The 18850-nt window shown below is 50.0% G+C and overlaps 1 protein-coding gene across 1 annotated transcript in view; it reads left to right on the top strand.

Moving 5' to 3' along the window:
* MEGF6 (multiple EGF like domains 6) overlaps window positions 1–18850 on the top strand; it is a gene marked incomplete at both ends in the record, with an annotated part of 81361 nt that overhangs the window by 34941 nt on the left and 27570 nt on the right. The window contains 2 exons of the mRNA XM_080631504.1: window positions 11186–11308; window positions 18513–18638. Coding sequence (XP_080487630.1) covers window positions 11186–11308; window positions 18513–18638 — 249 coding nt within the window. The remainder of the gene's footprint in view (window positions 1–11185; window positions 11309–18512; window positions 18639–18850) is intronic.

Below are 18850 nucleotides of genomic sequence, written 5' to 3'. Positions count from 1 at the left end.
CGGAGGATGGGCTTGGGACATGTCTGTTGCCATGTACGTGTGTGTGCACACAATGCTGGCTCAGACCTCTCCTGGTACCTTACAGAATGACTCCTGGCTTGGGCTCAGCCATGAAGCAGGCAGACGGGCAGCAGCAGCAGCCTTTGGCTCTCCGGTCTGTTTTCCCTTCTGAGCCAAAGGGATTACAGTTAAAAAGAAAATCCTCCCTTGGATTTATTCTGTCCTGGGCTGCTTTGCTAATGCTACCAGGAAAGGAGCCAATTTGCTCTTGTACCCATCTGTCTGACCAGCTCACTTCATACTGGCACTGAGTCCCTGGATGGTACGAGCTCTCATCTTTATTTACATGGTTTGAACCTGCGCTGGTGATCTAGAGCTGCAAAGAAAGAAATGTATTTTATACACTGCTAATGCTCATGTGATTTACCAGTATCAGTAATACACAGTGCTTGGAGAGGGTTTCTGTTTTGTTGGATGCAGGATGGTTGTGCTCGTAACCATGAGCCTCTCCAGTATTCCTGTAACTTTATCTGTCATGGGAGAGCTGTCTGTGGAGTGGTTTGGGAGCTCATGGGTTGGGGTTTTTACAGGAAACAAACAGGTTTTCTTTTTTATAACATATTTTGAGGTGTGGTAAGTTCTAGGGGAGCTCAAGTGCTGTTTGGACTGTGTCTTCTTGAGGTCCTGCTACACAGCATTATGCGATAATGTTAGGGATGTTTCTTCCTCTAAGCTATTTCTGTGGTACCTTCTTTGGCTAAAATTGATGAATAAGATGAAAGAAAACCTGGCTCCCGGTAGCCCCATGTGGTGGAGGGTGAAAGCTAACCCTGAATGGGCAAAATGTGCCCCTGGAAGAGGAAGCAGGTAAAAGATGCTGAAGCAGAACTCTCGAAGCACAAATCACTGCTGGCTCCTCTGCTGTAAAGGGATGCAGGAGCCAGCAGCAACAGAGCTTCCTGCACTGCTCATCATCATGCTAGCCACGTGCCGTGTGCTTTGAACCACACCACACAAGGTGACAGAGAGAACCTGAGAATCCCCCTCAGCCCCTTCTCTCGGGTCTCCTTCCCTGTTTCATCCACCTCTTACATGTTTCTGCTCTCTTTTATATTCTCCATTTGGCCATTTCCTTTTAACTGTAGAATCCTTTCAAGCATCAGAAGAAACTTGTTTCAAGGTTTAGGTAACCTTTGCGTGAAGATAGAAGCACTTGCATTCACGTAAGCTGGTTTGACCCATGTCTGAGCGGGGATGAATTAACGCCGGGACGTAACATGCCTTTGCACTGCGAAGTACCACATCATCAGCTTGTTCAGGTCCTTATGACAATTTATTAATGCTGAGACTGAATCTGAATGAAATTCCATGAGAGGGACAGGCTCGGTCCAGCTCGGTCCCTGTTTAAAGAACCCTCTGGATGCCTCTCCCAGCTAACTCCACAGGAAGCAGTAACGATTTGCTGCTGACTGTAATGTGCTGCCCTACTCGAACCAGCTCTTAGTACTTAATCAGCTGAAGTAAATTAGGTGACAAGGAAGCTCGAGCTGGCTCAAACCTGGCCAAGCATAACTTATTACATAGGCAGAATTCAGTTTATGTTCGAGCCTGAGGTACTTCTGGTCCATGTGTTAGAGGCCAGAGCTGTCTGGAAAAGTCTGAGCCTCTCAGCGCTATTTGGGGTTATTTAACAGTCTGAGGAATTGTGAGACTGAACAAGTTTGTCACAGGCGTTGCTGAGCAGCACTGCCTGTGCCAGCACTTGTTTCTGCAGGCCAAGGAGCGAGTGCTCTTTGTTGGGAGCTGCGTGTGCCCATGCAGGAGGAATTTCCGGGTCGTGGAGCCAGTGAAAGGTCCCTTCAGTTGGTGCCTGTGGACTCAGGGAGTCCCTGGGAGAGCTGCGCTCGCTGTGATTCATCTGCGTTCCAGGCAAGGACCATTTCAGACAGACAATGTCTAAATGACATTGCTGAGCTGAGGAAGTGGGCCTGGACCATTTGTCGGAGCTCTGTGGCAATATTCATCTCTGTGTGTCAACGCTGCTGGAAACATTCGCAGGAAAAATGTCAACACTGGCCATTGCAATGCCTTAAATGTCGCTGCTCGGCGGGAGAATTCCCAAGCACCTGAACTGGGGCAGCAATGACAATTCCTGATGTCTGGCAATGTGTTATTTTTAACTGGGTGAAGTATTTGGTAGATCTGAAGGTGGTTTCTAACAGGATGGCAGCGTAGGACTGCAACCAGTGATGGTTCACTGGGGGACATGGGGAGTGCTGGTGTGATTCTGGTGCCTCTTGGTAATGCCCCTCCAGCATTTCCCCTCCTCCTGTCCCTATTCTGCCCTATCTCCTCTCTAATATTTTTGGTAAACTCAAAACGAGAAGCATGTGAGCTGTTGCAATGGATGGGTGTTATTAAGATGAGCTGAAGAGATCCCTGAAATGTTAGCAAGTTGCTCTTGCTTGGAGTGCTCTGCAAAGGGGACTCATAACCAGAGTCTGCCTTCCTCTGGAAGCCACTGCAGCAATAGTGCAGACGTTGTTTAGTGGTGGACTTGGCAGTCCTGGAGTGAAGGTTGGACTTGATGATCTTAAAGGTCTTTTCCAACCTGGTTGATTCTATGATTCTATAATAGCCTTAAATTGTTATGTTCCTCCTGGATTCAGCTTCTCTCCGTGTTTCAAAAGCTTTTCATGGAATTCTATTCATTGCAGCCTAAACCACAAGTTTTAATTTGGAATTTCACTACAGCCAAATCACACTGCTAGAACATCTCAGAATAGCAGGCCCAGCTCAGCCCTGCAAGCACATTGTTTCAAAACGTTCCAGAAAGCTAAAGAGAGCTTTTGAGCTGGCCCCTGGAAAATCCAATGAGCCATTTGTGCCTCTTGTTTAATGAGAAAGGTAAAATAAAGTTCTAAGCTCCAGCTCCCACGAAACGGTGATATTATGGGTTTCATTGGAGGGGCTGTTCCTCCTTTGGGCTTAAATTTGGTGATGGATTTGATGATTTCATGAGTTCAAGAACAGCCCAGTGAAGGTTTTTCTGCCTGTGGCAGTTTCATTGCCTGGGGAGCTGTGATCCTTAACAGGGCGCTTGCCAAGCATCAGATACCCGGGTTAAAGCAGTGATCGCTGTAACACCGAGCCCCCGCTGCCGCTCCAGTTAAAGGCGGCTCACGACGGGTTCCCATGGGATTCTGTGGTCGCTCCTCACGCGATTCAATTTGCCGGCGAAGGGCTCTGCCGGAGTGTCTAGGGCCGGGCGGGCAGACGCTGCCCTCTGGCAGGTCACGGTGAGCCCCGGGACCGGCACCGAAACCGCTGCTCCGCTCCGTCCGTCCCGACGGTGTCCCCGGCATTCAGCTCCCGGTGCCCAGCAGTGTCCGAGCCCGGGATCCGGGAAACCGCCCCCCCCGCTCCGCCGCTGGTCCCCGCAACCGATCCCGGCCCCCCCGGGCCGCCCGTCAGCACAACCCGCCCCGACGCCGGCATCGCTCCGCCCGCGGGGCCCCTCCCGAGGGCTCGGCCGGGTTTGGCTTCACCTGCGGGGCGGGGGTAGGGGCGGCGCGGCGGGGACCGCCCGTTTGCGGGCAGAGCCGCTCCTCCGGCATCCCCGCGCCGCTCCGCGCCCTCCTCCTCCTCCTCCTCCCGTCCCGCTGCAGGAAGAGCGGTGCCAGGCTGCGGGAGCCGGGGTGCCCGCCGCGCCATGGGGCTCTGGGTGATGCTGTGGTGCGTGGCCGCCCTGGGCAGCATCCCCGGGGCCGGCGCCGATCACTACCACTACCTCTGGAGGAGCTGCTACCCCTGCTACGCTGGGCGGGCGGGCTACGGAGCCGGCAGATCCCCGCCTCGGCCAGGTACGGAGCGGGGAAGGGGGATGAGAGAGGTGGGAGCAGCGAAACCGAGAGGTTGGGGGGGGATGAGCTGCTGCCCTGCTTGGACCTGTATCTGAGCCACCCCTTCGCGTTATCACAGGCGGGATGGTCGTTCTGAGAGGTTGCTTCGGGGAAAGAAACTGGAGTTTCTTTCCATCAGTTGCTGTGCAGCAATCTGGCTTGGTTAAGAGTAGCTACTGTGAGCTACAAACTCATGCATGTTGTTAGGGTACGTGGATTAGGATTTTACTCAGTTCCAAACAATCTCATCCTGGTCTGGGACAATAAATGACATGTAATACTCTTTTATCATGAAAATAAGATGCTGGCACAGGGTGCCCAGAGAATCTGTGGCTGCCCCATCCCTGGCAGTGTTCAAGGCCAGGTTGGACAGGGCTTGGGTCTGGGATTCTATGAGTATAAAAAAAGTCTGCATTTCCCTCTGCAAGACTGGGTTTGGGCTGTGTGAGTGCTGCACAGCAGTCCTGCGGAGGACAGAGCATTGCTCATTGCTGGTTTAGGTGTACAGGGAAGCCTCTGGCAGCAGTATCTGGTGTCAGGAGCTGAGGAGCAAAGGGACGAGAGCTGGTCGAGCCATGTCTTGTAGTGACTTCTCTGTGCTGAAATGGTCCCACTGACCAGGGGCTGCTCGAAGCAAACCCCCAGCAGAGGCATCCCAAGGCAGTTGCGGTGTGGGCAGCGCTTGGCCAGCCTGAGCTTCCCCTGGAGCAGGTGGAGGGATGCAGTTGCTCAGCTCCTGTTGCTGCTTCCCAATAGAAGAATGTTCCCGTGCACTGGCTGATGTGTGAAGGTGATGGGGCTGCTGAGCGAGGTGTAAGCTCTGTGAGCACACACATACCTGCTCCTGCCTCCTCGTGTTCAGCTGGCTCAGTGTCAGGGAAGGTTTGTGGTTTCCTGAAGATTTAGGAATTAGTGGAGAATATGTGACATTTGCTAAAGACTTCGTATGCTTGTGAGTAATGTCGACATCGAGGAATGCATTATTTCATCATGAGATAATCCTAATAAATAAATGCCCCAAGCAGTCAGTTATAGAAGTGATATTGATGTATTTAAGCCAGACCTTCAGAAAGGGGTGAGTTGCTGGTTTGTTATTTATAGATCAGATGTTTGTCTTGAACTCAGATTGCATGTGCCGTCTCCATCCAACTCCATTAGCTCATATGCTTGTTGCAGGACAAGCTCCTGAGACCCAGCTCAGGATGTCGTGTTGCTCATCCTAAACTTGGTATTTACAGTGGATTTGGCTGATGATTTTTTCTTCGCTGCTTGAGCTTCTCCTCACGAGGTAGTAGCAGCCACTCTCTCCATCGTATGACTTTTACAGCACCATGTGGTGGTTTCCTGGAAGAGAGTTCCCTTTTGCCAGGCCTCTGGCTTCTACGCAACCGTGCTTCAGCAAAGCAAGCACAAGAGACTGCTCTGTGTGTGTTTCATTGGCAGTTTTATTGTATGGATGGAGAAGGAAGGGCTGGTGTGTGTAACAGCGGTGTGCACTTCACTGAGGCCTTGAGTGCCTTAAAATGCCTTCTGTGTACAAACAGTGCCCTGTTGGGTCCTTGGTTAGCTTGGAGTGGCTGATTGCAGTGCTGTGCACTATGTCCTTACGCAGCTCACCATTACAGGGTTGATCATTGTGCTCTGCTCGGGACTTGCATTAAGTTGTCACAGTCATGTAGACCTAGTACCTTGTTATCGATCATAGACTCCAAGACTGGTTTGTGTTGGGAGGGACCTTAAAGCTCATCCAGTTCCACCCCTTCCCACGGGCAGGGACACCTTCCACTACAGCACCTTGCTCCAAGCCCTGCCTAACCTGGCCTTGAACACTGCCAGGGATTAGAGTTATTCTCTCTCTGGTCCTCTAAAGCGTGTCAAGAACCAGGACAGAGCATAGCTGGTACATCCCTGTGTGTGTCTGAGTGGGGTCAGCTGCCACAGCACGGCACAGGGACCACAGCGACGTGCCTCTGACCATGCACATCTTCTGGTCAAAACAACAGCACAGGGAAGGGGGTGAGGCAGAGCTGGGGGGGGTGGTTTGAGTGGGTGAGCGCAGGCTGCCTGCCTGTCGGTGCGTGCACCTCTGCTCCGCGCTCTGTAATCCCTGAGCCATTATCAGCACCGTCCAGAGGCAGAGCCGAGAGCAGAAAGGAGCTGGGCAACTCCCAGCCACTGTGCTTCAAGGCAGAGAAAGGTGAGCTGAGGTCAAAGTGACTGAGGCAGAACAGCTCCTTGATACACTTTCACTTCATTGGATTGCTATAAACTGATGCATCTGTTCCTGAAGCACCTTTGGAAGGCAGGGAAAGCTATGGGCATCTCCTGTCTGACTAGGAGGGACTGCCCTGGAAGGGATGCCAGCCAGAATCACTCTGTGGAGCTCCTAATCTAGATTAGTTTCTCATCTGGTGCACTGAACTCCTGGTGCAGGCTCTGGCCACCCAGCATCCTGCTCCCCGTCTCCTTCCAGCCTCTTCTGAAAACTGCTGAATTGGCTTCAACAAACTGGTACTGGAAAGATAAAGTCACTAAGTCCCACACATGCTCGTTTTGATGGATTTCAATTAACCTTTTCCCTGCAGCCCTGCTCTGTAATCCAGGCTAATTGCCGCAGGGATTACAGCCTGGCACTGCTGTTCAGCCGGATAGAGTGGACCTGAGCTATCTACTGCCTGTGCTTCCAGCTGGGATCCGTCTCCTCCTCCTCAGCCTTTCAGAGGAGATAAACTGCTTCTGTACCAAATATTTAGTAATTTGCAGGCTGCTGTTGCCACTTTCTTTCCTCTGACACGGAGCTCTTGTCAGAGATAAATCACTGTATTGCTTCTCGAAGGACCCGTGCATGGTCAGGGAGTACACTTAACCAAAGTCATCTCCTCACACCCGCCTCCCTTTTGTTCTTGTGTTCATCTTCCCTACATTTGGTCACAGCATTGCCCCTGTTGGCCCATGTAGATGGTGCTTGAGGTTCGATGGATTGTTTCTGTTAGGGATGAGGCTGATGAGCGCATCAGCCATTCCTCGGGTAAGCCCGTGTCCTTGTGGATGAGGACATGAACTCCGGGTTCCTTAAGCAGCAAGGAAGTTTCCCTACCCCATAAGCCAAGTCCCACACCCAGGCTCTTGCTATGTTTGGTTTTCATGTCTGCCTTGGTGGGCTTTGGCCAGTGTCCTCTGCCCTACCCATGCTGGCGGAGCATCCCGGCACGTGGACTCGGTGTGCTCCGTCCTGGCGAGGCTCTGGTTGCTCAGTGTCAGGCAGCCTCCCCTGAAGCACAGCCTGTATGCTTCTCATTTTCCTGCTTTGGTGTGTTAATTTCAAACAGACTTTGTCAGCTCTCCAATAGGAAAAACAACCTTGGCGTGCCCCAAACCGCATCTCGCAACGCGGCACGTAGGGATTCAGGACTTTGTGCTGCCAAGACGTGCACCGAGGGCAACGTGACCCTTTGCAGTGATGATCCTGCTGCTTCGTGGTTTATGTTCCCCGGTGAATCATTCCCTGGTGAGCCCTGGGGCAGGTTGGAGATGCTGCTGCTGGGGGTGACCAGTGGACCTGCACCCTCACTGTTCCCAGGACAATGTGCAGGGAATGGTTCCTCTTCCATCACAGGTACCAGTGGGAAATGCAGCTCTTGCCCCTTTCCTCTCTCCGTATTCCATTGGCTGTTGCAGAGAGCAGTCCAGGGCTGTGGGATGAACCCTGGTGCTTGGGCATGGCCAGGCAAGAGCTGCCCAGAGTGTCCAATGGAGCAGGAACAATTCCCATTCCCCAGCATGAGCCAGGGCAGGGCAGAAAGATCCTCTTAAATATGGCACAGGCCCCAACAAACCATCATTGTGGTTCCTTCTTCTTAGCAGCCCATAACTCCACGGTCTGGGGACTGAAAGCAACCGGTCCCCACCAGAAATCACAGACTCTCCTTAGAGCATCCTCCCAGGAGGTGCCTCTTCTCTCTGTGCACTTATACTGGAGTTTGAACTTGCTTGGGCAAACTTTGTGCCATTTCCAAAGGTATAAACCCAAGGGATGACACCGCTGCCCTGCTGCCAGGGGTGCGGAGGGTGGGAGGTTTCATTTTGCTCACACCATCGTGTAGTGTATGTCAAATATCTGTGTGTTGCTGCAGAAGGTGATAAGCGAGGCTCCAGAAGGGAAAATGGGACGTGGTGGGTTACTGGGGGATGGTGATGGGTGTTTCTATGGCTGGGGGGTGAGGAAGGATCGGTTGCTTTCCCAGGGCAAGGTGGGATGGAGACAGCCCTCTGCAATTACAGAGATTTAGAGGGTGAAAAGTACAAAGGGGGAAGAAGAGATGTTTAGAGAAGAGATGTGTAATTACCGAGTATGAGTAATGGGGTGAAAATAAGAAGTTTACTCAACACATCGCTAACTTTTTTGGACAGTAAATTCTCCATGGTTTCAGATTAGACCTGAAATGAAGCAATGGAACAGCCATTGAAATTCAGACTAGAAAACTCCATACAAAATCTTCCCAAACCCCACTTTTCCTGTTTTTAAGCAGAACAGAGCCAATTTTGTGTATTAGAACTAGTTCTGCCCATAGAGATGTTGGGAAAACCCAAAAGCCACAATATCTGTTGTTCTGTGGCTGGCTGGGCATAGGGCTGGCCGTGCTTCCACCATGCAGGCTGGGGAGTTGTTGGAGGAAGAACCTGGGAGGATGGATGCTCTGGCATCACTCCTGATGGGTTGCTGCCCTGCTGCACATCAGGGAGGGCATCAGGGGCTCCAGGGCTCTGTAGCATGCGAACTGTGTGCAGCCTTTGCAGAGGAGAATGATTTAATTAGAGCTGGGCTGCTCTGACAGGCATCTCAGACTCATGCCACAGCATTCTTTCCCCCCTGGAAAGCTGGTTTGGATTTGCATTGCTCTTTGCAGAGCATCACTTGAAGTTTATGTTTCACCTCAAAAATCTGTTCATTTTCCCTTCTTTCAAAATGAAGCGTCTTGGAAAAAAAACAGGCAGAAAATACCAAAACCTTGTAAAAATGCCTCAGAGGAGGAATCTACAGCCCAGGGAATGAGCAAAGGCACTACAGAGATTGTTCTTTTCTGCTGGGTTAATGAAGACTTCAGCTCCAATGGAGAGCTCTGGAGGAGGACCCTTGTGCAGCAGGATGTCTGAAGTTGGGACTGTGGCTGTGTAGGGCATCGCCAGGACAGAAAGGACCATTTTCATGGGCTCTGATCCTTAGGTTTTAACCTTTTAAGCAGCGAGAAGCCTTCTAATGAAACGTATTCTGGGAGAACAGTCATTTTCTGTCATTACTCTGCAGCAGAGAAAGACAGAGTCAAGCATCTCCTTTCGCACTTTGCCTCCCGTTTCATCCCTGACCCAGTCCCTTTCCTTGCTGCTGGCTGATTTCGTTGGCAATTAACCTGATGAATGTAAAACTAATAGAACTAATGCAGAATTCACACACTGGCTTCAGCCAAGGTCGTGTTTCTTCTTCTCCTGTGGTTTTGATGGGCTTTTCCTCCCCTGTGAGAGCTGCCATCCGGTCGGAGCAGGCGATGCTGGGCGAGGAGGGTGAGGCTTGAGCAGGTTTTTGCTCCGCTGGCTTGCAAAGACACAGCCGGGAGCAACACCCTGCTGTGATTCATTGGGGAAGTGTTTCTTTATCTTCTTAGTAACAGTCATTGATGAAACGGGGCTGGTTCAGCGCTCAGCTTGGCTCTGGATCATGATCCAGCTTCACTGTGCCAGCGGGAAATAGTTGTGTGTGCTGAAGCTGTCTTCACAACGTGCAGAAAGTGGATGGGAAGGATAAAACCCCAAACTCCTGAAGGTTTTTTTTCCATGGAAAAGGGCTTTGCTGGCTGGGATTATTGCTGGCAGCGTGAATGTGATCTGGATCCCCATCTGACCGGACATCATGGATCCTTTACACTCTGAAAGGTAGTGCACAGGTATATGTGTGCACCCCCACACAAACAGCAGGAATTAAGGAACTGTGCAGCTGTAGCCACAAACATCCCTGTTATTTCTAATTGTAGCCCTGTGAAGGAGACTTTTGTCTTAGAAACTTGCAGTTGCCTTTGACAATCTTCCCATGTGCATCTTAGCACCATGTACCTGGAAGCTCCAAACGTTCCTACACTTCTCAGTTCTGGAAGATGCTCCCAGCACTTAAAGGCAACCGAAGGTCTGGGAAAGAGGAACGAATCTCGCTCTCTGTAACGCGCTGCTGGATTCGACGCTTTGATTACAAAATATAGCAGGATTTTTTACCGAGACCTCATGGGCCAGTTCCCGTTTGAGCCCTGGTGGGATTGCTCAGCACTTGGCAGAAGATTTTCCTGGCTCAGAGAAAGGGATTTTTCTGCCCCCCCCCCCCCCCCCCCTTTCCTGGAGGCCTGTGGTTTTACCAATAGAAATGGCCGTGACTGGATTCCTTGCTGCAGGAATGGCTGCCTCAGTTTCCCCTGGCTTGAGCCACGGTCAGAATCTCCCCCTTTGTATTTGGGGTCCAGCTGGACTTCATCAGAAGTATTGTCTGAATTAGGAGCAAACCCATTGTAATGACTTTCTCCAGGCATTAAGGGGTTTTCTTTCTCAGCTCCAGTGTCTCATAGCAGCTCTGAGCACAGGATGCTCGTACCTGGCACCCCACTGTGCTGCATTTCTGCAGCAGGTCAGGGCTGTTCCACAGGCATGAAAGGTGTGAAATGTGCTAAATGCTTTGCCATGTACTGAGATGAGAAGTGAGACAGCAAAACCTCTCACCTTTGGCACCTGGCTGAGCTCTGGAAGCTTCTGTGCTGTGGGAGGATGAGTGTGGCTGGGCAGGATGGGAACCTCCGCTGCTTCGCATCCCTCGCCTCACCTCACTCTGTATCATTGGGTGTTTGCTCCCACCAAATGTTAGGTTTGCTTCTCATGTAATAAGCAGCAAATGGACTGTCTCAGGCTGTTTTCAACACAAAGAGTAAGGAAGTCTAAAACATTACTTAATGCATAATCTTAGAGCAAATGGGAAAAGTGACCACTGGGAGGTGAGTGAGATGAAGGATGGTTTGTGCCATTTGACAAAGTGATGCTTTTTGAAGTCTTTTTTGTTCCCTGATTGCATGCTTGTTCCTGAAATGTCTCAAATAGCTTCACTGATTAAACACAATGAAATAGTGATCCTGTTCCCTCTGCATTCATTCCTCCAATCTGGACTCAGTCAGCAGAGGATAAATAATGCTGGCTCCACAGACCATCATGCCCACTTCCCTGACTCTTTTCCCCTCTTCCCTTTTCTTCTGCAGATGTTGATGAGTGCCAGGTCCACAACGGGGGCTGCCAGCACAGATGTGTCAACACCCTTGGATCTTACTATTGTGAATGCAAGCCAGGCTTCCGCCTGCACACGGATGGCAGGACCTGCATCGGTAAGGCACAGGTTCAGATCCCTTGAGAATCACCAGTTCTCCATAGCCCTTTTCCTACCTGTACATGGCATTGTGTAAGAATGCTTCCATTGCCTTATCTGCTCAGATCCATCCACTGTGCAGGGAATTGGAGATGACAGTGATGGATTGTGTGTTCCTTTGTTTGTCAGGATCCAGGTTGTGTTCCCTAAGGTGTTTTTGTTACTGTTTGCTGTTCTTCAGTGTGATTTTGACATCTTTGCAGTTCCTCAGTTTACCTTGGTTCAGGAGAAGTAACTTCCAGTGCTTTGGTGCTTCTGTTTTTGATAGAGGGTGTATCAGGTCCAGCATCTTCAGATCAAAGAGATAATGAAAAGATGGATTATAAAACAAATGGATTATGAAAAGGTTCAAGTCAGTCCCATTGTTATCTCAACTATTTCCCTAGGCTCTGGGTGTGACAGCCAGTGGAAATACGCATGCTCTGTGTGGACCGTGGGATGTTGGTCATGCAGCCATTCAGATGGTGTGTGTCCAGACAGTGCAGCTGAGATGCCCGGTTTGGCTTGCGGCTGATTCCTGAGCTAATTTCTTGGAACACTGCTGTTTGCCAGCCCCAGACGGGGGCTCAGAGGCTGGAGCCTGGATTTGCCTTCCAGCATCTGCTGCTGGTTTTATTAAAGTGCTTGATTTGACACATTTTTCCATTTTTTGAGGGATATTTTCATACAAGTGGAAAGAATTCCCGGGCGATGCTGTTACAAAGGCCATTTGCTGGTTTGTCTCAGAATATAGTTACATGCCAGAGTTGGCTCGAAACGACTGTGTGAGGCTGGGTTATTCCAGCTGGGAATGGTGATGTGGGCAGGGAAAACAGCCATGGAAGGAAGTGATACCCACCGTGCCCCTCTCAAGTGCAGTGGGACATACGTTTAAGGTGCAAGTTCACTGAGTGCCCGGTATTTTTAAAGCCGAACCATTCATAGCCCACTAGCACTGAACATGTCAGCTTGTGTTCACGGCCACGCGTTGCTACTGTTTGCATGTGTGTATGTGGGCTGTCATCTAATAACTGCCTCTATAATATGTAGCTCTTCTTTCTGTGGTACGTGGTGATCCTGCTGCCTTTGCCTCATAGAATAACACATGGGGGAAACCGAAATCAGGAGCGTTCTCAGCGGGGTCAGCCCCAGAAGGTGAAACTATTCCCATAGGAAGTATTAAAGGGATCTCTATAGGGTGGAATCTCTCATTTAAAAGCCATTTCCATCCTTTTCTCTCATTCTTTAGGCCTCCCAGCTTGCGTGGCTGTGCCGTGCAGGGCATTGCTGGGCTGCTCAAACCAAGTGCTGCAAACCTGCTTTGCATTAAACCTCTGAGCAAGTATTTGCCATCATGTGCACAGGGTTGGGATTCATCTGCCAGAAGGAAGGGGTCCCTGCTCATGAAACCTGATCTGCTATGGGAGTAACTGGGGCAGCTCCTGGAAGCTCTGGGGAGGGAGCTGGCGGGATCTGCTGTACCCCTATGAGCCACAGAGCACGGGAAAGTCGATGCAGCCCATCAGGGCGAGCAGCACCCCTCTCACTACACAATTGTCCAATGTGTTGCTCAAATAACAACAGAAAGGAGGTAAAAATCTGGCTTTCTCCCTTCAGGACTGGTGCCTTTTGTTCTTAACACATGTGTGTGTGTGTGTGTGTGTGTGTGTGTCAGTTACACCTCTGCAATAGCTTTGTGCTGACTTATTAAGCTGGTTGTGTGAAGGAGTGGAAGGAAACATCTTTGTGTCATAAAAGCTCAGAGCAGGGCACAGATTTGGTGGTTACTGCTCTGCCAGTGTTTTTGACTGTACCTTGTGCAATGGGTGCCTGTGTGTCAGAAGTGCCCCGTTTGTTGCTTGTCCCATAGTGCTTTCTGCCCTCATGGATTCTATATGATGGTGCTGGAGCCCAACCTCTGTCCTCCCTGTGTCTGCTGACTGCACGGCAGCAATCACACACAGCAGCCCAGCCAGACGTGCTTTGAGCTTGCACAACTCCCATGAGTGTAACGTCCATGCCCTTGGAACAAGCCCACCCCACAACAGAGCCTGGGCAAGGGCAGCACCTCGGCTGGTGGCAGTGGGAGGCTGCCCAGGGGATGTTCTCACCCCAGGCTGGGTCATGGCAGTGGGATGCTCTATCCCATTTACCGCCTTCACCAGTGCTTGGACAGCGAGCCCACGAGCGTGCAGCCCGGGCAGGCAGCTCTCTAGGGGTGACTTCGTGGTGACCTGGAGCGTGCGCTCCCTCTCTGTGATGTTTTCACAAGTACACACAAGTGGTTCTTCCCTTCGGTGCTCAGGCTGCATAAATATTTACACTGCGGAGCCAGAGGCTTTGCGCTGCTCTTGGAGCTCACGTGGTTTTTATTAAGGCAGCGTTCCTGACGAGGCAGCACTCCCAGGGCAGCGTGGGGCAGCAGCAGTGAAGGCAGGAGCCTTGCCCAGCGCTCCCTCCCTTCTCACGCCAGTTTTCCTGTTTCAGGAGCACCCTAATGCAGCCCTGGCGAAGAGGAAGGTGTTTTCCAAGTGCCAAGCTTAAGGCCAGCTGTAAGAGGAAGGGATTTGGTCCCTTTTACAGCACAAGCAGAGCTTGGCTCTGTGCTCAGGACAGCAGCGTGTTCTTAAATCTCATCTCTGACATAGCCTGGAGAATCGAGGGCAGTTGATGACAGCAGGCTTGTGGTGTCCCCATGCTCACACCTCGGGATCTCTGCCTTTATCAGAGCTACATCTGCTTCATCAGTCATTGTGAGCAAGGGACTCCAGAAGCCTTGCAGCAATCCCTCTGTGTGTGTGGAAGAAGAGCTGACAGCCAAGGCAAAGCCTTCAGCCCAAGGCTGTGTCGTGCATGGGCTGCATCCCAGAGATGCACCTATGCTGCCAAAGAGCCCACGACAGCTCAGCTTGTACCTGTGGGATAGCACAAACAGTGGGTTAAAGCCACCTTCCTGTGCCCTGCTCTGTGCCTCACAGCAAGTCTCACCCATGGCTGGTGCAGCTCAGTTATGCAGGATTCTTTTACTGCGTCTTTGTTGTTCAAATATAGCAAGCACTGATGAGTTTGATACAAAAGGGAGGGAGAAAAAGAGCAGACGTTGCTATTGAAAGTGAAACAGAACAAAGAGAGTCACTGGACGTCCTGAAATTACCTCTTTCTTTATCAGAACCACATGGGCAGGAGGCAGGAAGCTGACATCTTCAGGTCCTTCTCCACTGTTTCAGCGGAGGGATGAAATCCAGTCCAAGGCAAAGAATCTAATCTGAGCCAATTGCTTTCGTTGGCCTGCAGAGCAGAGAGATGGTCTGTGTTAACACACAACATGGCTCTGGAAATCATCTGGGGTTAGAATAAATCAGTTTGGGATTACATGATGTATTCCTATTTATATTAAGAGTACTTTAAATGAAGAAATCTGAAATGTAGCAGGGATTTGTATAGTGAACAGAAGGACGATGTGTAATGGTTTGTGTGGGCTTGACCTATGTGACAGAGGGTAATGGTCCCTGTGTGCTTTGTAGAGGTTGTCAGTTTGCATGTGTTATACAGACAGCTTGCAGGGTTTAGAAAGTGTGACCTTTTCCTTATCCAGTGGCAGGTTTCTCAGCTCTTCCTCAGCTATTTCTTAGAATCCATGGTTTTTTTGCGATCCCAAAAGGGAAGGTCCTGCTCAGTTCTGGTTACAGCTCCTTACGGCTGCTTTTAAGGTATTAATTAGCTCACTGCTTCTGATGGCACATTACTTAGATCTGAAGACATGATACAGATGGGAAAGAGGAGAAGTTAGAGTCAAACCAAGTGAAATCTTGTCACCACCTCACTGTGGCATCTCCTCTGTTAGGCTGCTACTTCTCAGACCCGCTTCCTGCATGCAACCAGTAGTAACAACATCCTTTTCATCCCTTTTTATTCATTCCCTGGGCCCGAGAGGGTCAGAACCTAGGAGTTAGCACCTTTCAGCAGCACTGCACTCCCTTCAGACAGAGCGGATGGAAGTGAGGTCCCTCTTGCAGACGAAATATCATCTGTGGAAAATGTGTCTGAGCTTTAATTGCAACAAGCTGTGTGATGCACAAGAGGACACTGGCTTTGGCACCACTTTCACAGAAATGTTAAGCAAGGAAAAGCATCTGGGAATGGAAATATTTTTAGAGTGTTTCTGTAAACAGCAGAAAAAGAGCCGTAATTAAAGCAAGGCCAGCAGGGAGGGCTGCGGGCTGCTACGCTGCGAGAAGCCAGCTAAGGAGATCCAGAGCGAGAAGGCTCTTTCTTTGATGGAGACACCCAAGCCAATTTAGTGTTTCATTTGTTTTGTCTTATTATTCTTGACTCTCAAATTCAATTAGTTCTTATCTCAGCAGAACTGCAGTGCTGCACAAACAAGCCCATCCGTGCGCTGTGGGTGCCTCTGCTTGGTACCAAGGGATGCGATTGCTTTGCTTTTGCGTCCCATGTGTGCCACCAGTCCTGTATAGCTTATGAGCACCAGATAGCCAGTGATGCCAGCCACTTCTGCACCGTGCTCAAGTCTCTTGGCAGCAAAGGACTTCTGGTTCCCATTACCCGTAGTGGTCTGGAACATACCCATGGTGACTGAGGCGACAGCATGTGCCAGCCCCTCCGTCATCGTGTGCAATCGTGAATGGGGGGGCTCAGATGGGGTTATTAGTCCTGAAGAGTATGTTTGTGAGGAAATAAGATATATAAAATGCTTTTGGAAGGTCTGCTCTGTCCAACCTTATGGGATGTCAGTCTGCTTAAATTCTGTATGATAAAGACTTCAGTTCTTTCCACTCTGTTGTCTTTTAGAGGGTTGTTAAAAGTTGTCTTCTAGAGGTAAGCAAGGAGGCCAGTTATTTAGACTACAAATCCACACAAATAACTGCATACCAGGAGGTTATTTTAGACATGAGATGCATTGACTCGCCATACGTCAGCCCAGTACTTTTCCCATATGAAGGAATGTTTTGGCAGGCGTTAGCATGGTTTTACTTCTTTTTTAGAAAAGCACTCCAACAAGCACATTATTAATGGTATTTTTTCATATATGCTATTAAATGCTTTAATATGCAGAACATTTTAAAATGACCACCCATCACTGCGAAAGCTTGAGTGCGTCAACTCTGACCCCTAACTTTTTAGGAACGTCAAGTATTTCTGTTGTTTCCTTCCAAATGGATTAAAGGAAACACTGTCAGCACAACTAACATAAACTGCTTGTCCTTGCTGTAGCTCTATGTTGGGTACGACAATACTTTGACCCTATTAAGTTGCTCCTGTTCCCCCAAATGTTGTTTAGTTAGAGGCGTACAATGGGAAGTTGGGGTTTGAGAGAACTCCTCAGCATTGAGTCAAGGCATATGTTTTGCTGAAAAAAAAAGAGAATTTAATACAGTTTTGCCTTTTATTTTCCTCCCGTGCCAAATATTTGGGTTTCACTAACATACAAGAGAGATTGAATTAAATTACTTGCAGTGGTTTATGCATAGAAAATACTCTTTTGAATACTCAGACCAGGTTGTGGTGCAGCCCAAGTAACGCAACACATTAGTACCCACAGCCACCCGCTCCTCTGCCTCCTGGGCACGGCTGCTCCACAGACTCAGCTCACCTTAGGGCATGGAGACCTTGTTCAAAGCAGGAACATCTCCTAGCACATGCTTTCCGGCTCGCCTGCTTCGCCAAACTGTCGAGGTTGTCAAGGGCACCACGATCACCTGAAGTGTTTGCTTGTGGGGAGATGGTTTTCATTAGGGATATTTTTAACCTTCTCACAAGATTCCTCGCAGTCAGCACATTGGTTTATTCTGGAGTCTGAAAAATAGGTCCGAAACGTGTGAGACCACGACTCATTGTACTGTTCTGCTTATGAAAACCAGGTCCGAGTTTCCATCCCAGACCTTGGCTGGATTTTAGCCGTGTCGCACCCACCCAGCTTTGATGTGCAGCATGCGGTGCCTTTCCTGCCCATTTGTGTCTCCTAAGAGGAAGAACCAACTTTAAAGGCCAATTTCCCAATCCCATAGGGACACGTCTCTTTGAGGCATGTTGGAGATGCTCACTGATTAAGGAGTAGTTAGGCTAACTCGGGAGACATGCAGTGGTTTAAGAGGAGACTTTCATCCCTTTGGAGCCATGTAATTACCCCAAGATGATTTATCTACCAGTGTCCACGAATCCCCCTCCAGATTTGTTTTCTAGCTTTGTTTCTAGCTCAGATTTCTCCTGGTTACGCTAAGGTCAGTGATCCTGGATAGCTGCTGCCTGCTAAAAATGAGCAGGCAAAGCCCTCCCCACTTGCTGGCCGCAAGATGCACACATCTCTGGTTAAACATCATGCTTTTGTCACTTGTCCTGCAGAGAAGAGCCAGATTATAAGATCAGAGCAGGGAGGAGAAGGCTATTTTAAGGCTGATTAATGATAGCAAGCTTGTAAATGACAGGATAGCCAACATGTTCGGTTATGAGATCTGTTTTCTGCCGTAGCCTAGGCAAAACCTTCTGTTTTCCGACTTGTTTGAGAATCTTTTGGGCAGGAAAGCGCCTTGCGCAAAGGCCACACAGAAACGGTGAGGCATGGCCAGGAACATCAGTTGGGAATCTCAGTTCCCAATCCAGCCTCCTTGGAGGATGAAATCACAGCTCACACCAGCCTTCCTTCAGCTCAGCCACTGCTGGTTAGAGCATCAGTTACCTGCAGCGTGGATGAGCCACAGGACACGTGCCTTAAGCGTCATGTAGACATCTCCTAGTCAAAGCACTGAGCTGGGGGGCTTCAAATTCAGACATGCAGGATGCTGCTTAAAACCTTTTTCTTTAAATGCTGCCATAAGAGCTCCTGGTACCCGCTGCCCTGCGTAATCAGTGTCTTTTGCACAGCACAGAGCAAGAAACTGCATTCTCCATATCATTTTGTTACAGGCAAACCTGAATACACACACGTGCAACTCTCTCTGAGCAGAATTAAGCTACACTTGCTGTGGCATTGCACCTGCAGTGCCTCTGTGAACAGAACCAGACTTACAGCAATAGCGCAGCACAAGAAGCCCACTCACTGAGATGGGCACCCTTCGGAGAGGGCTGATGCTTGCTAGAAGCATGATGGGTGGCAGCTTCTCTCCCTGTAACACGCTGTGGAGTACCAGGTGCTGTTATTCATGTCCTGTCCCTTTTCCTTGTAGCTGTGAACTCATGTGCCCTCAACAATGGTGGCTGTGAGCACGACTGCGTGCAGGTGACGCTGGCACAGCACCGGTGCCAGTGCCGGCACAACTACCAGCTACGGGAGGATGGCAAGCGCTGTGTCTGTGAGTCCCTTTGAGCACACACAGGGAGCTGGGGAGGCAGGGATCTGCTTGGGCCTTTTCCCAGGGGAGCTGCGAGTGGGAGGGAATGGGGATGCTCAGATCTCCAATAGATCAGACTTGGGCCTTTATGTGATGTTGTCATGGACATATTCTGCAGCTTATTCTGAAAGGCTGGGAAGGGCGAAGGAGCCAACCAAAATGACTTGGTATGA

The sequence above is a fragment of the Psittacula echo genome (genome assembly GCF_963264785.1).
Source record: "Psittacula echo genome assembly, chromosome: 17".
In the NCBI taxonomy this organism is placed as follows: Eukaryota; Metazoa; Chordata; class Aves; order Psittaciformes; family Psittacidae; genus Psittacula; species Psittacula echo.
The sequence above is the reverse complement of the archived record's forward strand: the minus strand, read 5'-3'. Positions and strand labels throughout refer to the sequence as shown.